Below are 24,736 nucleotides of genomic sequence, written 5' to 3'. Positions count from 1 at the left end.
TTCACTTACTATTGCGTTTAAGTCTCTAATTGATGCATTTGGTTTTAATCAACTGGTTGATTTGCCTACCCATAAAGATGGGAACACGCTAGACTTGATTCTGACTCGAGGAGTTTTAACCTCAAACATTATGGTGTTACCGTGTACTACCGTTATCTCGGATCATTATTTCTCCTCAGGTGTAGTTCCAGCAGCTTTTAAGTCCGCCGTTATTAAACCCACACTGAAACGACCCAACCTTGATCCAGAAATCTTAAGTAATTATAGACCTGTGTCAAACCTACTTTTCCTCTCTAAAGTACTTGAAAAAGTAGTGGCACAGCAGCTAAATGTTTTCATATCCGAGAATAACCTTTTTGAATCCATGCAATCAGGATTCAGGGCTAACCACTCAACTGAGACAGCTCTGATCAAGGTAACAAATGATCTCCTACTGGCAATGGATTCTGGCGCTTCATCACTTTTGCTGCTGCTGGATCTTAGTGCTGCTTTTGACACAGTGCACCACAATTTCCTACTAGAACGGTTGGAAAAATGTATTGGTCTCTCAGGAACCGTCCTCTCGTGGTTCAGATCCTACCTCTCAGATAGGACGCACTGTGTTAAATATGGTGAAATGACATCTGAGCCCTTTAATGTTACCTGCGGTGTTCCGCAGGGTTCAGTGCTTTGCCCCCTTCTTTTCAGCATCTACATGCTTCCATTAGGTGATATTATTCGCAAGTACAATATCAGCTTCCACTGCTACGCAGACGACACTCAACTATATCTTCCGTTGGAGGAATCTCCCACACTAAACTGTGGAAATTTGGAGGCCTGCCTCATTGAGATAAAAGAGTGGATGTCACTCAATTTCTTGCGTCTTAACTCTGAAAAGACCGAAATGTTAGTCATTGGTCCATCTAAATGCCATGATATATTCTCAAAAACTGCTGTGAACATTGACAAATGTCACATCACACAGAGTGACTCAGTTAAAAATTTAGGTGTCATATTTGACCCTGATCTATCCTTTGAAATGCATGTAAAGAAAATTACTAGAACCACTTTCTTCCATCTTCGTAACATTGCTAAAATCCGTTCAATACTGTCTCAGTCTGATGCGGAAATTATAATTCATGCGTTTGTTACCTCCCGTCTCGATTACTGTAATGCACTACTCTCAGGTCTCCCGAAGTCTAGAATCAAGTCACTTCAGCTGGTACAAAATGCCGCAGCGAGGCTTTTAACTAGGACAAAAAAGTACGATCACATAACACCGATTTTGGCTAACCTGCATTGGCTCCCAGTTAGCCATAGATGTGATTTCAAGGTTCTCTTAATATTGTACAAAATCATACATGGACTTGCTCCCTCTTATCTTTCAGATCTGATTTGCCCCTACGTCCCGGTCCAAAGCCTACGATCTGAGAGTGCCGGTCTTCTGGTGATCCCAAGAGCAAAGAAGTGTTCTGCTGGTTCGAGAGCGTTCTCCATCCGGGCACCGGTGCAGTGGAATGCTCTTCCCCCTGAGATCCGATCTGCAACCTCAGTGGAAATGTTTAAATCTAAACTTAAAACTCACTTCTACTCCATAGGATATGAATAACCTACTCTTCTCGTCGGCTGAAAAATAGTCTGTGTAATATAGTGTAATAATCTGTGAAGCCCTTTGAGATTCTTCGTGATTTAGGGCTATACAAATAAAAATGACTTGACTTGACTTGACTTAGGATTCAGTTTCAAAGAAAACTATAAAACTATTTGAATGAACTTTTTTTTGCTTTTTTTTGTTCAAGTCAAGTCATGTTTATTTGTATAGCCCTTAATCACAAAGAGTCTCAAAGGGCTGCACAGACCACAGATCATTGCAAACCACAGACTATTATTACACCATCCCCTGATCTAAAACCTACATGAGGGCAAGGAAAAACTCAAAAACCTCAACATGAGGAAAATGAAGAAACCTTGAGAAGGGACCGCACATGAGGTAATCCCCCTTCCAAGATGACCAGGCTGCAATGGATGTTGAAATAACAAATAATACACAGATATTGTCAACATAAAATATAGGTTCTTCATATGCTATAGAATAGAAGTGTGTTTTAAGCCTAGATTATACACAACCAGTTCCACTGAGGTTGCAGATCGAATCTCAGGGGGAAGAGCATTTCACAGCACCGGGGCCCGAATGGAGAATGCTCTCGAACCTGTGGATCTCTTCCTGGCTTTTGGGATCGCGAGTAGACTAGCATTTTCAGAGCGAAGGCCCAGGACCAGAACATAGGGAGAAAATAAATCTGAAAGATATGAAGGAGCAAGTTCAACCCTGCTTTACTGTAGCGGCTGTCCATACTACGGCTGGCTGATACTGGGAGTGATAGTATCAATCTAATCAAAGCAAATACACGGTAGTGTCAATCGAAACTGATCCATTAACTGATACTTTTTGATTGCAAATGTCATAATCATTTAATAATTGAACCCTTCCCCTTGCGTTGGTGTATATTTAGGATAAACATAGCACAATGGTATTATGCACTAAAATCGTGTTCATTTTTAATGAAATAACTACAATTTAAACTTTAAGAGTATAAAAAAAATCATAGACATGTTTACATTCCAACTGTTTCATGAAAAAAGGCCAAGGAGAGTCAAATAACTATAACTATACCTTCTATTGCACAGTGTTTTGAAAATAAAGTAGAAAGTTCAAATAGTGTAAACAATACAATCTCAAAAACATTTGATACAAAAAATAAAATACTTCCACTACAACAACTGTAACAGAGCAAAATTCAAGAGAGTCAAACCAAAAAAATCAGCAATGTTCCGAACAAGCCCTTTTGGCTCTGTTGCCATAATGACAATGGATCTGCAGGTGTTTGTTCAGGAACAGTAACATGTTTACATTTTGGTAGTAGCTTGTTGCTCTCTGAACTTTTTTTATGTGTTTACGTAAATTTCCCTCAGTAGCAGAACTACCCGTATTTTCCGCACTATATGGCGCACCGTGTTATAAGGCGCACCTTCAATGAATGATATATTTTAAAACTTTTGCCATACATAAGACGCACCCCATTATAAGGCGCTATAAGTGCATGCTGGTTTAAGATCAGGTAATTGTGCAATTTTGTAATTGTAATCCTGTGCAGTCCTTCGAGACATTTTTGTGATTAAGGGCTATTTACGGTAAATAAATGTGACTTGACTTGACTGAAATAGAGAATGTAGTTACGTTATGCAACCTCTAGAGGTTGCCACGCTAAAGGGAATGTCAACAAAACATTCAAAATGGTCAAACTTTATTGTTAACAAACAAGCTTTCCACAACTCCATTCACTCCCAAAATAAATAAACAGCCGTTTTATTATTTTCTCTGAGGTAAAGCATTTTCGTGACACATCTTTAACATCTTTGAACAACATCAAGGCATATCATTTTAATTTTCCTCCATTTAGTCAACACGCAAAAAAAAATGTCTGATACTGTTATTTTAAATGAAACGTTAGTGCAATCGCAATAAAGTGACACTCGTAATGTGCAAAAACAACAAGTGCAAAACAATAACAATAAAGCAATAACATAATAACTGTAAAATGTAAAACGTAAACACACAAAAGAAAAACAAAGATCACTCTATAAGCTCCTCATCGACGAATCCCTCGAATTCTTCTTTTGCAGTGTTCGAATTGACCATCTCAGTGAATGGGCCATCCAACACGTCCGGCTCCGTTTCATCAAGGTCGTCATTAATTGAGTCAGTGTCGCTGATGTTGTCTGGCTGTTCGGGGACAATTCCCGTCTTCTTGAAAGCTCGGACCACAGTTGAGACTGATATATCAGCCCATGCATTTACGATCCACTGACAGATGGTGGCGTATGTCGCCCGGCACTGTCTCCCCGCACGTATGAAAGAGAATCGTTGTTTAATATTTCCCAGTATGCACAGCGCGAAAAATGGAGTCGGCGGCTGTTTCTCGTAGTTGCGAGACCTTGCGAATTTAATATTGAGCCATATATAAGGCGCACTGTGTTATAAGGCGCATGGTCAGCTTTTGAAAAAAATTTAGACATTTGGGTGCGCCTTATAGTGCGGAAAATACGGTACTTTACCACAGAAATGACACATGTGATATTCTGTTGTTGTAAAAAACAAAAACAAATAATGCCTCTGTCATATTTAACTTCTGATAAGAGTGCCCCCGTACAGTTGGCCTTCTCTTCTGCCTGGCGTCCAAGATGTAGCAGGAGGCAAGGTAAGGAGAGGTGCTTAAAGTTCGCCTGTCAGTCACGCAAACAGGCGTAAACATAAAGTGGTCAAAGGAGCTGGGTGAGAGAGAGGATGTTGCTATCTACATACAAAAGCGGCGCTTTGAGGAAATTGGTGGAGGGATGAAGTATCCAGGACAATAGTATAGATCCAATACAATAACTTGCTAACTGTGTAAAATATTAATATTTGGATCGATCTGCCCACCCCTATATCAAAAGGTTTTTTGGGGCATCCTTAGCAGGAAAAGTGCAAATAGTTATCCCTCTAGGTGAGCTTAAATAAGTACAAATTTCTCGACTTAAGAGTATTTGTTTAAAAAATGCACATAGTTCATGCATATTGCAATTATTTTTTTAAATGAATGTCCCTTTCAGTGTAGGCAATATAATACGTAAGATATAAAGCATCCAACCACGTTTAAAGAACTGTTTTTTAGATGGCCACAAACAAAGACAATTGCTTATCAGGCTAATCTCGTAGATGTTTGTCAGACAGTTGCTCTTTGATTGTGTACAGGAATACAAGGCCCTGTCATTCTCCATTTTGACAGAAAGAAACCATTTTGCCTTCAGGGTGTGGTACAGACATGATTTAAGAGCAAACATATAGAATTGCACTTCACAACAGAACAGCTGGATTATTTCGTATTGTCATTTCTACCAGAAAGACAAGATAGAAGTTGGCAAGGACAAAGGTCGATTTTTTTGTAGTCTTGTCCAGAATTGTTCCCTTGGGATTCAGGAAGGCTCCACTAGATTGTAAAATATTACAATTCTCTAATTTGCAAAAAATCTAGATACAAGACTAGCTAGCAGCAGAAAAATGTGCGGCATTTAATTCTATTGAGATGATTTACAAAGCAACACTCAAAACGGTTTCAACTGTTAAATTTGCTAATGCTAGCTCTGTTTTGCTAAAGAACACAAACTCTAAGCGATGATGTTACGATTGTGCACCAATAAATAAAAAGATCTTCAAAATATGCTTACAAATAAAACACACTCAGTTATGAAATCCAAGTCATTACGGTAAACCCTCACACTTCTTTAGATGATGACATGAAGTGGCTTCTCCGCTCCAACGATCCTAGAAAGTTTGTGGTGACAAAAAAAGCCCGATAGGAATCAAAGATTAATTTAGCAATATAATTTGTTGGTGGGGGTTTCTGTGGCTGTCTGGAATGTTTTAACTGATTTAAAAATACTTTTTTATTTTATTTATAGTGGACGGTTTCATCCCCAGGAGTTGGACTAGTTTTGTTACAGTACATCACCACATAAAATACAGCCCGTAAGCCACATGGAGCTTGGTAGGCTTTTTAATTAAAAAGTCCATATATATGAAGTACTACAAATAAAAAAGGAGTATATTTTGGGGGGGCAACTTTGTCTCCATTTTCACTTTGTGTGTCTACCACAAAAGTACATTAATAGGCCAACAAGAAAACTAAATTTCAAATATATTGCTAAAAAAACAGGCTATCGAATGTATTATGTTGCTTTCAATCTGACAAGGGAAAAATAATGTACAGAAATGCTACAAAAATACCACAACAGAAATAATCCTAGAAAAATACAACTACTGAAATAACTATGGTGTGCGTGTGTGTGAGAATGGGTAAGTATGAAGCACATTGTAAAGCGCTTTGGGAGGTCTTCATTGACTTGAAAAGCGCTATATAAATGCAAACCATTTACAGTAATACTACCAAAATAAGAATACCTCAATAATACTACTACAGAAGTACAACAAAAATACTTCTGCAGTGATACTACAGAAATATCAAATTACTATTACAGAAATACTCCTACAGAAGTAATACAAAAGTAAATATACATCATACTACAATTATGCTACGGAAATAACCTTTTATATTTTTATAACCTACGGTTATTATACAAAAATTATAAAATTTTGTGTTTGAAACTAGGACGTAATTTATTATTTTGCCATAATTGTTTCAAAACCAATTTGATCAGTCTTATTAAAAACAAATATTAAAAAAAATATGTACTGTAGATTCTCTGCATGTGTATTTATTCATAAACGGGAACATTTGGATAGGTCTCCAGGACTGGCCCCTAGCCAATTTTTTAACGCAATGCGGCCCGCGACTCAAAATTTTTCCCACCCCTGCAGCACATGAAAGGCTGTGATCCACAGGCACCCTCTAGTGGCCTTTAAAAGAATCAAATAATCAAACCATTGGATTTATGTTAAAACGTTTTGCACTCGTGTTTTTTTTTCTTCGTCTTTGCTTTTTATGTCGGTTGTCAAAACATCCATGTGAAAAAATGACACGCCTATTCTACAAAAAAAGACGGGAACTCTCATCTATGCCTTTATTCTTAATGTACAACATACATCCAGTCACAAGAACGGCATTCAAATTAAATTACTTTTATTGCATTTATTTAATACGCTCAAAAACAGTTTCTCTTTGAAACCGTTAGTGTGCGCTCATCTCAACCCTCTGAAGACATCTCTGCTGCATAAGGTCTTTTCATGTTTAGCAGGGTATTTTTTCAAAGTAAGCACTAGGAAAATCCGAATTTGATGTGTCGGCTGTCCAGAAGGAAAAATATACCCTGGCAAAAAATGTCAAATCCAAGTGCATGAAAAAAAACAAAAAACATTTATGTGCTTTAGGGGAAACTTTGCTCAAATTGTGTAATCATGCCATAACATATTCAGTAAATTGTTATGCTCGGATTAAATTTATCGTTTCTGAATTGATATTGGCACTAATTAAATTTAGTAAGCGCGTCGGCTGTTGCGTTCATAAGAAATGGGTCACAGTCCAGCTCAGTCCCACTCTTCTTCGTCTCTGAAAGGATGATCTTCTCGTGGCGGCTCTTGAAAGCGGATGTTTGCTAGCATGTCCCTCATGGCAACCATCAGACGATTCACTTCCTGGTTCAGCTCTTGCCCGGCTCGGGCCACCTCCGTATCGCCGCCCGCCTGCCCAGGCCCATCCTTGGCACAAAAGTTACACATGGCACATATTACACTCTTTGGGCTACCACATTTTCTGCACTACAAGGCCCCCTCATAGCACAGTGTATAGAGCTGCAACAACTAATCGAGAAAATCAATTAAAAGCTTTGGCAACTAATTAGATCAATTCATTGTATCACGTTATTTATGAGGCACTAAGTAATTTAAATCAATGTAAAGAGTAAAGACGCTCTTCTAGTTACGAAGATTCGTGTTACGAAAAACAGTACATACGAACAATTTTTTTCGGGACGTCGAAAAAGACTTGGACATTGCTGTAAGTTAGATTTTGTATTGTGTGCACCTTTTTCGAGTACTACACAGTACTATAGTGCTTCTTTCAGCCGCTACCGGCGTGTGGCGCTGTGAAAGCTCACCCAGCATTCATCCCGAAGAAGAAATCCGCCTTCCTCTTCCTAGTTCGTGTGTAAACATACTTTACTGTATCTCCTGTGCGCTAAGAACTTTGACATTTTTTTGGGTTTAATATTTCGAGCATCCATTCAATAAGGTTTGTGTAAAGTGTAAAGGAGAGGCGAGCAGTTTCTTTTGAAATTAAAGTGGAATAAAAAAGCTTGATGCAATTGAGAAAATGGTTGGATCGCTTTTTTTTCGGCCACTTTCTACCAAGGAGGAGGAAGTTGCCTAATTCTTGAAGCTCATCTGCTAACAGTAAGTTTAACTTAACTTTATTTTTATAGAGAATATTTTATTAAATGTCACATTTTGTCGTCAGAGAAATGCTATCCAAAGCTATTTTTATTTGAATCTATCATGTGATGGTGATATCTGATACTAGGCCGCTGTGGTCTATTATACACTTAATTTAGCAGAACAGTTACATCGCAGAAATATAGAAATTGCTTCTATGGATACGATACAGAAACACAAAAGTCGGCAAGGACAGAAATGTGCTTGCTTCCTTACTTCTTGGGAAAACATTCCTGTAAAAAACAAGGGATTACTGCTATCCCATTGAATTTACCTGAAGGTTGAAATTAGGCAGCAAAGAACGGAAAAACAGCGACAGTGTGCTCTCATTGGATGGTGCAGGACGGGTCCTGCGAACACGCAGAGTATAAAAAAGTTTCAGAAAAAACTGAAGGCATCGTTCGTGCCGGTCACTAAAGCGCCCGAAAAAGACTTGAATACCTTGGTGGTCGGGTGTATGAGTTTAAAGAATCCAGTGGTGGGAGGGGGTCAAATCCCATCAGGGGTTGCGTTGTCACCTCCTGAGCGTGTCGAAAAAATAAATATGGTCAGACCCAGTAGCCAGTCTCATTGTAGAAAAACAGGAAGACAAATTGAAATCCTAAAATAGGTAATTGGCAAGTATTGATCCCTCTCTAATGATTAATTGTTCTTGTCTTTGGACATTATTTGTTGTACTAAATAAAGTACACAATTTGCAATGAAAATGTGGATCAGGGGCTTTTACACATAATTTAGCTGTTCTAATGATGACACTGTGACTAAACAGTGATTAATGTGCCATTCTATTGCCTCGAGTGTTGGCACACAGTTATTTGTCTTTCTATCCCGTTCCGTCCCACTAAAATCATCTCTTTTGCTAAAGACAGCTGAAGTCAAAGAATCTAAAAGAGGCTGTAATGTAGCACACTTGTATCTGTTGACCTCCACCAATTGTGGTTAAAAATTTTAAAAATCCCAAAATGTTGTACTTGTTTACAATCAGAAGTTGGGTTGAAATTTTACCAATGGAAGAGTGGAAGTGGCTTCTTTGATCTCAGACAGCAGAACGTGGCGATGGATGTTCCGTGGAGCACTGTGATATCTGAGGTTTCTCCTACATCAAAGAGGACACAAAGAAAAACAATTTTTTACTGCGTCGATGAAGCAGACTGGAAACTCGAGCTTAAATGACTGTGTCCAGTATATATAGGGCACAGATCTAACTATAGTTAAAATCAGGGTGTCACACCATCAGACCTCATTTTGGCTGAACATCACTAAATAAACCTTTATATGTAAGCTCATGTAGAGACATTCTGATGAAAACCCACAGAAAAAAACTGTAAACACCCAAAACATCTCGTGTTGCGACACATTGGTTGGATTGCATCATTTACTGTGCACAGTCGTATGAATGTGTACGGGATTCGGCCCCTGATTAATCAGGTATAAGGCAAAGAAAAAGAGGGAGAAAAAAGACATCTATATTGATATGGCACACAAGCTCTGGCAATATTATTTCCTAAATTTTATAAAATTATTAAATGTCACACAGTGAAACAAAATGAGCTGAAGAATTAACTTTTGTCTGGAAAGTGGGTTTGGCGGTTTTGTTGAATTTTACCTTCATATATACTGTGTCTAGTTCTTTCCATTGTTAGCATTTCTCAATGATACATTACTGGTAAACGCTTTTCTGAACTTGTATCTTTGGAATTTACCTAGTGCCAACAAACATGATGTTGCTGACCCATGTAAGGAAGTACCCTTATAAAATAAAACACAGCAGGCAAAGAAATGATCAATTGACCAGTCTTAATTTCCAGCTATATGTGACGTATTTTTCAAATTGTGAGCAAGTTTAGCTCTGAATACTAATGGGGGAAAAGGGACAAACTTCAGTCTTTTCACTGTTTGCCAATAAACTTTGGGAAAGTTTGATCTCAAATGAGCAGCAATTTTGATCTCACTTGTTCTGGCATTCGTCCACAAATGGTTCGCTTTCATCAACTCTACGCAGAACCTCCTTCACGTTCTCTTCCAACCAAAGCATAACTCCTGCTTCCCTCCAAAGGCTGTGTGTTCTCCCCACATATAGGGCAGTCAGTTCAGACAGCGCCGGAAGCTGTCTAAACACATACAAATTTGACGTCAATAAGAGCAGATGGGTGAAAATAACAATATAAATGAACAGTCAAGGAAGTTCATATTACCCGATCTGACAACTCAGACCAAAGAACGTATGTGAAGTGACGGCGGCATCTGGCTGCACGGTGCATCGATCCAGCAAAGGCATAAGGACTGCAGAAAAACATTAACATTCATGACATTGGCATGCCCTCTGAGAATGAGTTACATGATTTATTGCATCACCTAGACTTCTTGTTGCCTGTTAACGGGATACATAAAAAAATTACTTTATTTATCCATTATAAATACACAATTCCTTCATAAGATCATTATCAGATTCCCCTAAGAATTCAAAAACCAGTGTTTCCCATACTATTGAGAAAGTCTCTGGCGGGACGGCAGTGTTTAATTGGTCACCGACAGGGCCTTAAACTTGCATTACTAAAAAATATAATATCTAAAAAATATACAAGTTTAAATAACCTGAGGAAATCTCGTTACATAAAAGATCAAAAAGGACATGGTGTGCTCACTTGCAAGCTTTTTTTTGTCCTCTCACCAGCTTTTGGGTTAATTGGTTGATTGGCTAATAAGTGTGGTTTTGTTCGTTGAGGAGGGATGTATTGGGGAGGGTGCGCCGCAGCAGCTTTTTAAGCAAAAGACGGATTTTTTTTTAAATGAGCCAAATCAGGTAAACCATTTTTATTTGGATTCATAATAATGGCCCCAAAACATTGTGCATTTTCTATCACTGATAGAAGACTTATCAAGTCAAGTCAAATTTATTTATATAGCCCTTAATCACAAAAATGTCTCAAAGGACTGCACAGGATTACGATTACAAAATTACACAATTACCTGATCTCAAACCAGCATGCGGGCAAGGAACAACTCAAAAACCTCAGGGTGAGGAGAAAAGAGAAACTTTGAGAAAGGACCTCACATGTGGTAATCCCCCTTCCAGGATTGACCAGGGTGAATTACATTTAGCATTACTGTACACAGAATAGTAAACATTAGGTAAGATGTTGAAAATGTCCGGAAAGTGCATGACATCAACGACGCCCCCAGCCTGCAAACCAGTCCAGAAAGTCTATGACGGCCACGACGCTGCCTCCCGTCTCTGCCAGCTGGTAAATGCAGGGGTTGACATGCTACAGGTCAGATGCTGGTCCGCTGACTCATCTCAAATAGTCCTTCTCCTTCGTATCAGCCAGGCAGGCGTCGGAAAAAGACAGGACAAAACAGAATATGAGGTGGGCATCAATCATACGCTCTGGAATAGAAGTGTGTCTTAAGCCTCGATTTAAAAACTTCCGTTGAGGTTGCAGATCTTATCTCCAGAGGCAGGGCGTTCCATAACACCGGGGCCCGGATGGAGAAAGCTCTCGAGCCTGCAGACTTCTTGGCTCTCGAGAGTCACAAGTAGACCGGCATTTTCTGAGCGAAGACTCCGTGCAGGAACATAGGGGGAAATCAAATCAGAGAGATAAGAGGGTGCAAGCCCATGCAAACATTTATATGTTAAGTGGACTGGGAGCCAGTGCAAGTTGGCCAATACAGGAGTAATATGCTCAAATTTTTTGGTCTTAGTCAAAAGTCTAGCTGCCGCATTCTGAACCAGCTGCAAACTTTTAATGCTAGACATCGGGAGACCAGAAAGCAATACATTACAGTAATCAAGCCGAGAAGTAATAAACGCATGAATTAAAATCTCTGCATCTGATTGGGACAGCATCGAACGAATCTTCGCAATATTACGGAGGTGGTAGAAAGCTATTCTAGTAATATTTTTCACGTGTAACTGAAACGACAGATTAGGATCAAATATAACACCTAGATTTTTGACCGAGTCACTATGGGTGATATTACATTTGTCTAGGTTCAGGGTAGTGTTTGAAAACAACTGACGACAGTGAGCTGGACCAATAATCAACATTTCAGTTTTTTCTGGGTTAAGGCGTAAAAAATTATTTGACATCCATCTTTGAATCTCATTAAGGCAAGCCTCCAGATTTCTACAACTTAAATGTCCAGTTGTTTCCAGTGGCACATACAGTTGAGTGTCATCTGCATAGCAATGGAAACTAATATTATACTTGCGGATAATGTCACCAAGCGGGATCATATAAATACTAAAAAGAAGGGGGCCAAGTACAGAGCCTTGAGGAACACCACAGGGGACATTAGATTGTTTAGAGGTCAGATTGCCATAGTTAACACATTGCATCCTGTCTGACAGGTAGGACCTAAACCACGAGAGTACAGTTCCTGAGATACCAATGCGTTCTAGACGAACCAATAATATGTTGTGGTCAACCGTATCAAAAGCAGCGCTGAGATCCAGCAGCAGTAAAATTATTGAGGCACCGGAATCAATTGTTAAAAGGAAATCATTGGTTACTTTAGCCAGGGCTGTCTCAGTAGAGTGATTTGCCCTAAATGCTGACTGGACAGTTTCAAAAAGGTTATTTTCTGACATGAAGTCATTTAGCTGCTGTGCAACGACCTTTTCAAGTAATTTCGCAAAAAATGGCAGATTTGACACTGGCCTATAATTACCTAGGCTTTCTGGGTCAAGGTTAGGTCGCTTAAGTGTGGGTTTAATGACGGCAGACTTGAAGGCTACAGGAACAATACCCGAGGATAGCGATATATTAATAATATTTGAAACTGATGGTCCTAAGATCCCAAACAGATCCTTCACCAGTGAAGCTGGAAACGGATCAAGCAGGCACGTAGTTTGTTTGGCCCTACTGACCATCTGTGTTAGATTATCAAGGGACAAATCATGGAGAATGTTTCTGAACAACCGCCGACACGGACCATACCTAACACCTCCACATCTTTGATATAGGAGGAGGAAACAGAGCGTTCTTTTAAAATTTCATTCCTAATTAGTTGAATCTTTTTATTAAAAAATTCCATAATGTCGTTAGCAGAATAAGTGCAACCATTTGGGTTAAGTTGTTGTCTGGTAAGTTTCGCCACTGTGTCAAACAAAAATTTCGGATTATTCTTATGTTTAACAATAATCTTAGAGAAAAACGAAGCTTTAGCTGAGGCAAGAGCTATTTTATATTTCAGCAAACTGTCACACCAGGCCAGTCGAAAAACCTCCAGCTTAGTAGTGCGCCATTTTCGTTCAATTTTTCTGCAACTTTGTTTGAGTAACCTAGTTTCTTCAGTAAACCAAGGTGTATTCTTCTTGGGTCGGAATTTATACTTTAGGGGCGCCACAGAATCAAGAACATTAACCAAAGCAGTATTGAAGTTGTTTGTAAGTGAGTCAACAGACCCAGTGTACGAAGGGAAGGCTGCAGTTACCGTAGGTAATAATTCTTTTAAGGCTAACACCGTTTTAGGGAGGATATTGCGACTGCTAAAGCCTAAATTTTCCTTATCACAGTAAACATTAAACAGCACCTCACATTTAACAAGATAGTGATCAGAGATGGCATTAGGATACGGTAACACTGTAACATTTGAGGCTACTACGCCACGGGTCAGGACGAGATCTAGAGTGTTCCCATCTTTATGAGTGGGCACATCAACTATTTGATTGAAACCAAATGTATCAATCAGTGACTTAAATGCAATTGCAAGTGAATTTGATGGGGAGTTTATGTGAACATTAAAATCACCAATAATTACAACATTGTCCGCATAAGTTACTAAGTCTGTTAACAGTTCCGAAAATTCTTCCAAAAAATTTGAGTATGGTCCAGGTGGGCGATACACAACAACTATATAAATTGGTGTTGACATTAAGGACCTCATAACAAGTGCTTCAAACGTTTTAAAACTAGTAGGGGTATTAGGAGTAAATTTCAACTTATCTTCCGATATAAGAGCAACCCCTCCACCTTTTTTGCATGGCCGTGCCAAGTGCGAACTCACAAAGTTAGGGGGAGAAGCCTCATTTAACACTACAAACTCATTTGGTTTTAACCAGGTCTCACAAAGGCCAATAAGGTTAAGATTGTGTTCATTAATAAGGTCATTGACAAGTAAAGCCTTGGAGGCTAGTGATCTAATATTCAGAAAGCCAAGCTTCAGCACTGTGGACTGAGCTGAAACCTTTCGCGAGTTTTGAACCTTAATGGCAACCTTAGTGGTAACCTCCACAGGATTATACTGCCGGTCCCGGGTCTTGTGCCTTGCATGACAGCAGATGCGGCCCGAATTCCATACCACAGGAATATTGTTGACAGGTGGAGTAGCAGGATGACTATTGGTAGAAAATAATGTTATTTCTTCTCCCTCCTCACCTAACAAGGGAGAAACAGAGGTAAGAAGCACAGAAGAAGATGCTATAGAAGAGTATAAATCAGGGTGTATGGTGCAGTCAGTAGAACGCTCTAAACTATTAAAACTATGTGAATTGCATAGCTCTAGCGTTACAGACTCCACACCCATGGTTACAGGTTCACTAATCACCTGTGACCTGGCCTGCACTAGTGTACCCTGTCATGGAAGGCTTAAACAGTAATCTATATTTCTAGAAAGAGTGAGAGCACCTTCGCAGTTAGGGTGAAGGCCGTCTCTCCTCAGCAGGTCAGGTCGGCCCCAGAAAGCAGGCCAGTTATCCACAAACCTAAATCCCTTCTGATTGCAAAAACTTGCCAGCCACCGGTTTAGCGAGACTAGTCTGCTAAACCTCTCATCATTGCCTCTCGCAGGCAAGGGGCCAGAGACAATTACTCAATGCCAACTCATCTTTCTGGCGAGATTACAGGTCCTAGCAATATTTTTCTTTGTAATCTCAGATTGTCTCATTCTAGTATCATTAGAGCCGACGTGAATGACTATATCGGTGTAGCTAGCCCTGTCCTGGTGTCTAGGTTTGCTCGTCAGCTCCTTCAAATTAGCCTCAATGTCGGGTGCTCTGGCCCCAGAAATACACATAACCGTGGCTGGGGTGCTAAGCTTTGCTGATGGAGTCACCTATAACTAGTGTGCGGGAGCCAGTAGACCGGGGTGGAGTGGGACTAGCTAGGGGGCTGAACTTGTTATGCGTCTGAAATGGCTCACCGCGATTAGCATGCCGTTTGGGGCTAGTGCTAACCGGACTAGCAGGTTCGCTACAACCCACGCTAGCAGTGGTGTCCGAGGCACCTAACATTTTCCGTTTAAACTGCTCTAGCTCACGGACACGTCCCTCTAGAAGGGCTACTTGCCTACGGACACGGGAGCAACCTTTACAGCAACCCATACTCACTTGTAAGCGTCGGATGCCAAAGAGCGTCTTAGCAGCCGTGGGGGGGGATGCCCTTCAACAACGATTGGCAGCAGCTTCCGACTGTAAAACAATTGTGCGCGGCACTTACCTTGCGCCAATCGTCCGAGATACTTACCCGAAACTTTTCAAGACTTATGCCCCGACCCCACTATCTATCCACCCACTGGGGTCTCACAAAATTCAATGGGGAAACACTGACTACCGTTCAAAAGTTGGCAGTCACCCAGGGAATTTTATTGTGTTTTCCATGAAAAGGTCACACTCTAATGTATCAAATGAGTTGTCAAACATCTGTGTTCTTTTGCCCATATCAATATATTCCTTTTGTTGGCTAGTCTCAGATGTGGCTTTTTCTTTGCAACTTTGTATTGAGGGTCAGCATGCCAGAGTCATCTCTTCACTTTAGATGTTGACACTGCTGTTTTGTGCATACTGTTGGAATAAGTTGTTAATTGAGGACCTGTAAGGCCTCTATTTCTTAAACAAGAGACTCCTATGTTTTCTTCCTCTTGCTTACTTGTGTAGCTGGGCCTGACCCTTCTCTTTCTACACTTGTTGTAGCCTGTTTGGGCTGTTCTCTAACGGGAGTAGTACATCAGCATTATAGGAGATCTTCAGTTTTTGGTTAATTTCTTGCATAGTAATAAATTCTCAGAACAAGAATAGGCTGTCAAGTTTCACACGAATGTTCTCTTTTTCCAGGCATTATCAAAGTTAAATCACACCAACAAATGTGATGTTTCAGATACTCACCCATCTTAAGGGTCAGTTTTATAGCTTCTCTAACCAGCTTAACTTTTTCAGCTCTGGTAACAAAATTTTCCGCCAGCATTATGATTTAATTGGCAAACACAATACACTACAAGAACACTGAAGTGCTGCTTGCTGGAAATGAGCTTCTATATACCTATGCAAATATTGCATAGCAAGACATTTGCAGCCAAAATTGTAATTTACTGAATTAAATATGTATGTGGTGTAGTTTCATGTTATCTTTATTAAAAGACAACAACAATTTTCCTTAAAAATAAGGAAATTACCAAGCTACCCTTTACTTTTAAACTTTAGTGTATATCAAGCTCCATAAAACATTTCTGACCTGCAGGAAACATGATGAGTGCATCCTGTAGCATTTGGTCCGATTTATGTTTTGCTTTATAACTTTCTTCTGGCTTGAGTTCCTCCTGCTGACTAAGATGGAAATGGCAGAGCGCAGTGGAAAATGCAAAGTTCGGCAGCTGGGACAGATTTTTTAGCTCCTGGGACAGGGACAGAAAATGTTGTCTTACACTGAGCACCTCAAATCAAATACAAAAAGACCATTTAGAAATGCCAAGTACGATTTACCTCCATGTCCTCATAAAGCTGAATCAGAGAGTCATACTGTCTGGAACGTAGCATCAGGAAATCAACGAGGAGCATCACGCAAAGTGGATCGTTGGCTGAGTCCAAACTGAGTGTGAGTGAGAAGGGAGGAAAAAAAAAAATACGACTTTTCAGAAATGATAAAAAAAATTCCAACAATTAATATAAACGTTCCCATGTTACTGTCTGTCGAGTTTTTAAAATTGTGAAGACATCAAACCACAACCTTTGTAATCTTTCCTTTCTGTTTACTTTTCTCGGTTTTGAATGTGTGGAAAAAAAATTTAACCAGTGCGCATTTAAAAGCTTCAGCTTACTCCCTTTGCTATATGTTTTTGTATAATACTATTGTATTGTTCAGCTGCTCGTCTGTGCAAATTTATTGTTCCCTTTTGTTAATTAATGGTTGATTCAGTTTTTTTTTAACTGTGCCCGAAAAATACTCGTTCATTTTTTCACATTAAGGCCAAAGATCGGCTGAGCCTCCGCTGTATATTCTACTCTAACCGCAATTTCCATGTTGTCAATAATTGTTTGCAAATAAAGCCCAAGTTAACATGCCATTTTACACCAATGAAACATGTTACTGTATAACAAAGACAATTTCATTCTCCAGGCAACAATTCGGCAAAGACCTCAAAAAATGTGTTTAGTTTGTGTGTTTATTGTTTTTTTTATTTATTTTTAAATAATATGAGTCTTAAACCAAGGGATCACCAACGTGGCACCCCCAAATAAGATTTGGGTAACCTGCCGACCAGTTCCGGAAATAGCTCACCAGTCTTCAATTTTGAAAACTATTCCTAATATTATATACCTTATATCAGTGTTTCTTAACCTTTTTTGAAACAAGGCACACTTTTTTAGTCGAAAAAAATCTTGAGGCACACTCTCTCTCTCGAAAATGTTAAGATATTGATTCAATTGTTTTCATCTTGAGGCTTAAATGATCATGTTGCCTAAATTGACAGTGTAACATTTTTATCATTGTTTATGGTCACCATGGATCTGGAGGTAATACAGGTTATTTGTTTTGGTTAATCATATTACAGCAATTTTGGATTTTACTATATTTATAAGTTTTTTAAGTTTTACTACATATCTATTTTATTTTTCAAAAAAAAATTAAAAAAAATAATAATACTTAAAATGAGCAAAAGCTAGTACAATGACTTTTTATATAAAAGGAAATATACTGAACAATGGCATGCTTTTTAATAGAAGGATAATATCGCTAAATTGTCTGCGGCACACTAGACAAGGTCACCCGGCACACTGGTGTGCCCCGGCGCACTGTTTGAGAAAACATTGCCTTATATAAGTGTTAATGTTTAAAAATAAAAAGTCATTGTACTGGCAGATGTTTTTGCTCGTTTTAAGTATTATTTTTATATTATTTTTTTATAAAAGAAATGAAATATGTACTAAAACCTATAAAAGTTATAAATATAATAAAATCCAAAATTTCTGCAATATGATTAACGAAAATAAATAACCTGTATTACCTCCAGATCCACTGTGATCGACTAAAAAAAGTGTGCCTCGGCTAAAAAAAGGTTGAGAACACTGTATATATACTATATTTATATGATCGTCAGTGTCCTTTCATTAGGAATGTTTTTGTGATTATGAGAGCCTGTTTTAGCCCCACGATTGATAATAATATACTCACACCATAAAAAACTAATAATTAGATGATAATATATGTTATCTTAAACATGCATATAAAACTGGTAGCCACTCGCATTGACAAATCAAAAATAGGTTCTTTTCGGCTGCAAAACGTTTGGTGACCTCTGCTTTGTACAAATATAGAGGGCTGTACATTAACTTGCTTATACACTATCCAACAGGAGTCATTTTTTATACTGCTTCCTGTTTGTTTTCTGCTACGATAAATCAATGGAAAATATTCTAAATATTAATGTAGTAAGTGGGCAAAACTGCAATTAAAAAGTGCAGTTATTTATAAAAAAAACACAACATATTTTCTATGGTATTGGTAAAGGATTAGGTGAGAATGCAAGCTTAAACGGAAAACCCTCAAAACCACTAATAAAAAACAAATTATGTTATTCAATAAAACTGAAATTGTGTTTGCTCATCCGGCAAAATATCAACAAATAGAGCTCATTTAAAATAAACTGACATTTCATGATTAATGTTTCTAAATACTTGTGGTCTCGTTTTTTATTCTGTACCTCAGGATCAATTTGCAGTACTCCAAAGCTGTCCGGGGGCATCCTCTCTTCTCAAGAAACATCATGTGCTTGTAAAGAGCCAGATAAAAAGCCCTGAAAACAGATTTGTATCGCTCAACTTCGTTTTTCACAGAAGCCAACAGTTATTCAAGAAATGTTTTAAATTAATTAAATGCTCCAGTCAAGATGAAAAAAGGCTCATAGAAAGCGAAAGAACATCTAACCGGTTTTCTGGTCTGCGGTAATCCAGTCTGCAAGTACCGGAGGTCAGACTAAATACTGGATGGAACGCACACTCAAAGCTGTACAAGGCTCTTTCTGGAATAAAAGTTTTGATGAATCAAACGTCAGTCAAATGCCCACTTTGAAATAATATTGATGCAATTTGCCTTTTGGTGTTTTTTTTTTTAATTAATAAGCTGGGTGTCAGGATTTTGTCATTTAAAAAATGGATTTTCCATTACAAGTATGAGTCTGGCACGCCACCGTGCTTAGGTGGAAACTCTAGAATTATCCGAATGCTACTAGACATAAATTATTACAAACCAGCTTTGTTAAAACGTTGCACACTCCAAATACTTGTTACAAAGTGAAACATGCAAGCAGAGAGCACCAAAATGGAACGTCCACTGATGATGAAAGCAAAGTGACTAATCATATATCAAAACACATTAAATACATTTTTCGTCAGGATGAAGATGCTCACCAATAAGGTCCCTGGCCATTTCCTGATCATCTTGGATACGACAGACGTCAGAAAGTTGTAGCAAAGAATCAATGTGATAGGGGTTATGCTGCAGCAGAGCCTAACAAAAGATATAAGACGCAATTTACAAAGATGTTAGAAAAGTACCTTAATGTTTAATCACTGCTATGACAATTGATATAATGTGCGCATTATTGTGACATGATGTCGCTCTCATTCACATGTGTATGTGCTTTTTGTAAAGAAGATGTACCTTAAACATGTGTGAAGAAGTATTGGCTCATAAAACTGACAATTTTCTCTTGAAATTTTGAGAGAAATAACAGGCATTCAGCAGGAATGAATATAAATTAAAACACTAACCACATTTTTATCTTAGACAACAGCAATAGAACCCAGGATTTTTTTTTAAATTGAACTATATGCAGAATCACTCCCTCACTCAAGCATAACTTATGTTGATTTGGAAATTTTGCATTATCCAGAAGTTTATTTGTGATATTGTACTAAAGTGGCCAATAGTAATGTATGTTTACCATAATGTTGTTTGGATCCATGGATTCCACAGCATCGAGGAACTTAAACTGTACTTGTTGGTAGTCACGACTGTGCTCAAAGGCAAAGTACTGAATGCCATCTTTGGATTCAAGTAGTTTCATTGATATTCCTGAAACAAGGTCACATGTTAGTGTTTCTAACTCAGAGAAAATATTATAACATTATATGAATGAATGAAAACTTTATTTCGAACATAAAAATAAAAACAGGACAAAAACAATGAATCAACAACGAAATAATGTCACACAACATGTTCGAAAAGGGGTAGTCAGAAGCAGATGCTTATTTTTCCTACCCCTTATATAATTCAGTGGTCATACTACTGGGTTCGTACACCTTTTTTTTCATGGCCAAATTCAAGCACTTGAAGGCCAATTTTTCAATTTTTTCAGTACTTTTAAAGGAAGTAATCCAGCGCAGAATTTTCTTTACTTTGATGACTAAAATAAAGTCGCTATCTTGCTGCTAGCACATACTTTGTGCAATACTGATCTGTTCCCATCTATAATCTTTTATTGTCATTGGGCTGCTATAAACTGACATGAATTCTGCCATTCTTCTTTAACAATGCACGCGCAACCTGGCAACATCACACTTGTTTACAGACATGGAAAGGGCTCTATAGGCGTTGGGTAATAACTGAGTTCAATCCGAGAAAAAAAAAGAAAGTAATGTAGGTATGAAATGCAAAAAAAGAGCCAGGTTTGGACTTATTTTAATTATATTGATTGCTCTGAAGCAAAGTGCATACAATCGTTTAATCTTATAGACTGCTAATGTTTTGCTATTTGTTTAATTGATTCTAAATTATATTTTTTGCATGTTTTTCAGAAGATCTGTGTCTAGTGGTCGAAGTATAATTGTAAAACGTTGTTTCTTTGCATGTTATCAATATTTATAGCACTAAAGAATATATATATATATATATATATATATATATATATATATATATATACACAAAGTATGTTTTATTGTTTTGCACTTTCGGGGATTTTGTGGTTTGTTTGACTTTAAAATTATTCAGTGAGTAAAAAGCTACAATTGTTTTGTATTTTACATTTTTACGGAGATCTGTGAATATTTTAATTTATACTTCACGTGATTTTCAGGTTTCCCTGGCAAAACATATGATATTGTTAATTACTAAATAATCTGGAGCATATTTTTTATTATTATTCATAATATTTAATCAAAAGATTAAAAAAATCGGAGGAGCTATCTGGTAACCGAAGGAACGGGCTCTACTCAGTGAGCCGAGCCAAAAAAGCAGTTTTTCCAAATAAAGCTGCTTTTAGGTGCAACAAGTAGGGGGCGATGACGCTTCACATGACAACGCCTAAATGACAATCCACCAGAGCAGGCGTGTTGGCGTCATTTTCACACTTATTTTTTTTTTCATTTATTGCGTAGTCTTCATAGTCAGACTGCCAAGAAACATGGTAATGGCAACAATTATAGGCACTTTACCCCAAACTCAAGCATTTTCCTGACCTTGAAAACACAACCTGAAAATTTAAGAAGTTTCAAGGATTTCGAGCACCTGTACAAACCCTGATACTACTGCAGTCCTATAGATATTTTTGCATATGTTTCTTTATTTTAAATTCCGAGGTGGGGTGAACTCCAGTCCATAGAAAGCGCTGTTTTTATTGTCTCAAAAGATCAACTCGCCAAACAAAGAATAAAAACATAAGAACATTATTTTGAGTACAAATAGTCACTTTCAAGCTTGTGGATATGTTTAATGCATTTAACCAGACTAGAAACTCAATGATAACAATAGCAAATTATAGCATACTCAATTTCCCCATTTGTGTGTTAGACTTAAATGCAGGGCAGTCATCGTAATACCAAGGTAAACAAAAAGTGAAAAGGCCTGACCTGGGCGGCTGAATCGAGGCCAACTTTCCTTGGGGCTCGTCATCCATGTGTTCCGATGAAACTGTCTATTGCGTTGTCGGGGTCTGAAAACAATTGCCAAGATCATGGGGCTAAAGAAGGTACCAAATGACACTTAAAATGACCACCAATCCATGCTTACCTCTGATCACCCAAAATAGCTCGACTGCCAAAATATTTCTTTAACTCTGTCTCTGGGTTCAGATTCCTGGAGGGACAACAATTATATTGTTGTATGCTACAATGAGTTTTAAGATGACTACCTATAAAGGTTTTATGTACAGTGTATTTAATGTGAACTGTGATCTCAGACAAAATGATAAACATGGTCTATCGTATTCAAAAAGACGGTTTATTCACCTGTGCTCAACGTATAAGACTGGTTTTCTGCCACTGTTGCTAATATCATTTTGCAATGTCAAGCCATTGGACTGGTCCAGGTTTTCCAGCAATAGATCAATGTCGTCATCCTGTCCATGTGCTTGCTGACATAACACATTGAGTAAGACACATTTGAGTAGTGTTTTTGTCGTATGAAAACAAATTAAGTGTGTGGTTTAAAGGAACACTATAGCTTTACCTGTACCGTTTCCGGTTTACCCTTTGTCTTCTTTTTCTTCCTCTTTTTCTTAACAGTGGACAAATGCTGGGAATGACAAATCAGCAAATAACGAAAAAATCAAATCATCCCTGCTCACCACAATCTTTTGAATTACCTCATTAGACCCTTGGCCGCTGTTGTCTTTACTGTCAGTGTTTCCAGCGTCATCCATTTGGTTTTCATTGCCTTTTTCTGGTTCATCACCAGATTCCTTTTCCATATCACTTATCTAGAAAAGGTTTCAAAATGGTGATGAAATTGAATACAACTGACATATGTCAATTTTGGTAATTGATTGTAACAATGATGGGCCATCAGGGCCGGCAAGGCCTTCTCTGCTGGCCTAACATAACCAGACATCATTTACGTAAGTTCAACAAATCAATTGAAGTTTAAATGTATTATTCTAACGTGTATACATGTTTATGGTTATTTTTTATATTTTGTACTTTTCAGGACATACTCTGTCAATTCGGTTACACTCCTTTCATTCTTTTTAGGTTAAACCTTTTATCAAATCATAATGCAGCTAGCCTGTGCCGTCAGCCCAAAGCCTTCAGAATTAACAGTTTCGCCCTCTAAACAGATGGCGACAGTAAAAGCAGATGGAAGGTCTCGTGGTGAACGTGACAGGGGCAGTCATGCACCAAAATGATGGTGAAAACCATCATTAAACTTGGAAAAAGTGACATGTACGCATATTGTGATTGAATATTCACTTGAGTTAAGCAAAGGCAGCGCTATACATATCAGCCAAGCTACATCATAGCTTTTTTTAAAAGTAAAAATTTTTTTAAAAAATAACCTAAAGTTACTGAACAAGATGACAACAAAGATTTGGTTCCAGGTATAAAAGTAAAGCCAAGTTTAAGAGGGACCTTTCAAAACGGTAAAAACCTTGTACGGAGGTAAAACTGAGGATAATTAATTTAGAATCATCTTGTTTTTAACTATTTCCTTTATTATATACATGTATAGTGATACACTTTAAATGTTGACTCGGGTTTATCCATTTTTAAATGCTGCGAAAAATAGCCCGTATGTATACGATGTGACTCCCAGTCATGCGCACGTGTGATTCCGTGTAGGATTTCTCGAAGCGTGATGCCATTGATGATGGTATTTGGGCGGATATTTTATTGACCATGAAGGACATCACTGAAGGCCTTGGTGTGTAATTTACGATCCGCCACTGGGTTGAGATATGTGGCAGAAAAGAGGGTTATTGTTCTATAATCTTTATCAATTATCCATTATTCCTTATCGGTCAAGTCATAATACACTGCATAGCCAAGAGGCCGAGACACTTGTTACCAGCCAAGAGGCTGAGTCAAGGTCCTAACCACAGGGCCAAGCAGCGATCAATGCGAATGCACCGATCCCGGATGTAATGCAATACAGGGCCGATGCGCGGAGTGGACGGTACGTATTTGGAAGTAGGGTCGACTCCTGTCAAATCAAGTGAAATAAATCATCTATACCACAAGAAAATGGGAATCCAACTCAAGGTTTCTGACACGCATGGAATTGTCTGTATTTGGAAAGTTATTTGCTGGGGTTCTTAAAGGATGATTTTTTTTAGTTGCCAAACGTTTATTGCAAGCATTTTGTAGGGCAAGAATAATGTGTGGCTACATTAACGGTTTTATGAGGACTAGCAAGACACAGCACTGAGCTCTCACAACAGAGGTAGAGTTTTTCACACACAAAGTCATCGAATATAATGTAGACATACCATTTCAAAAATGGCACAGAAATCTTTACGATTCTTGTCTTTCTTGTACTTTCGACCAGCGGTAGTCCGATGTGACTCTGGACCAAGACTGGACGTGTCCAGAGTGTCTTCTTCGCTTCCAAGCAGCTCATCTGCTCCATCTGCCAAAGTTAGCTCCTTGTCTACAACCGCCTCTTGGCCTCGTTGTTTTCCCTTTAGCCTCCGCAAAGCCCGGCTAGACATTTTGCTCTGCTCATGTACCCGCTGATACAAAAATACGGACAACTAATAACAAAAAAGAAATGCTGCGAGGACAGCCATGTCGTCTGAGATTCTGCCTCTTGTTTTTATGTTTGGTAGTCACGACTGTTTAGC

At 38.4% G+C, this 24,736-nt stretch overlaps 1 protein-coding gene across 1 annotated transcript; it reads right to left on the bottom strand.

The window, feature by feature from the left end:
• Positions 1-6,583: 6,583 nt before the first annotated feature.
• tcf25 (TCF25 ribosome quality control complex subunit) lies at positions 6,584-24,735 on the bottom strand. Its single transcript, XM_088334602.1, has 18 exons — positions 24,383-24,735; positions 22,763-22,876; positions 22,627-22,692; positions 22,407-22,531; positions 22,189-22,254; positions 22,029-22,111; positions 20,126-20,256; positions 19,590-19,689; positions 19,108-19,201; positions 18,884-18,976; positions 16,665-16,770; positions 16,417-16,576; positions 10,159-10,246; positions 9,916-10,074; positions 8,969-9,059; positions 8,405-8,484; positions 8,238-8,313; positions 6,584-7,231 (listed from the first exon to the last, which is right to left on the bottom strand). Exons 1-18 carry the CDS (start codon positions 24,602-24,604, stop codon positions 7,061-7,063), a joined length of 2,025 nt encoding a protein of 674 aa, XP_088190728.1. The 5' UTR covers positions 24,605-24,735; the 3' UTR covers positions 6,584-7,060.
• Between the last annotated feature and the right edge of the window lies 1 nt (position 24,736).

Source organism: Urocampus carinirostris, chromosome 4 (genome assembly GCF_059441175.1).
Source record: "Urocampus carinirostris isolate Australia breed hairy pipefish chromosome 4, RoL_Ucar_1.0, whole genome shotgun sequence".
Classification (NCBI taxonomy): Eukaryota; Metazoa; Chordata; class Actinopteri; order Syngnathiformes; family Syngnathidae; genus Urocampus; species Urocampus carinirostris.
This window is presented reverse-complemented; position numbering and strand designations above follow the sequence as displayed.

Excerpts from the sequence above, each read along its gene's own strand:
- tcf25 (XM_088334602.1), bottom strand. The coding sequence starts at position 24,604 with ATGTCTAGCCGGGCTTTGCGGAGGCTAAAGGGAAAACAACGAGGCCAA. Across the intron at positions 18,977-19,107 it reads TACCGCAGACCAGAAAACCG|GGCTTTTTATCTGGCTCTTT; the intron begins GTTAGATGTTCT and ends ATCTGTTTTCAG. Across the intron at positions 16,577-16,664 it reads AGCTTTATGAGGACATGGAG|GAGCTAAAAAATCTGTCCCA; the intron begins GTAAATCGTACT and ends TCCCTGTCCCAG.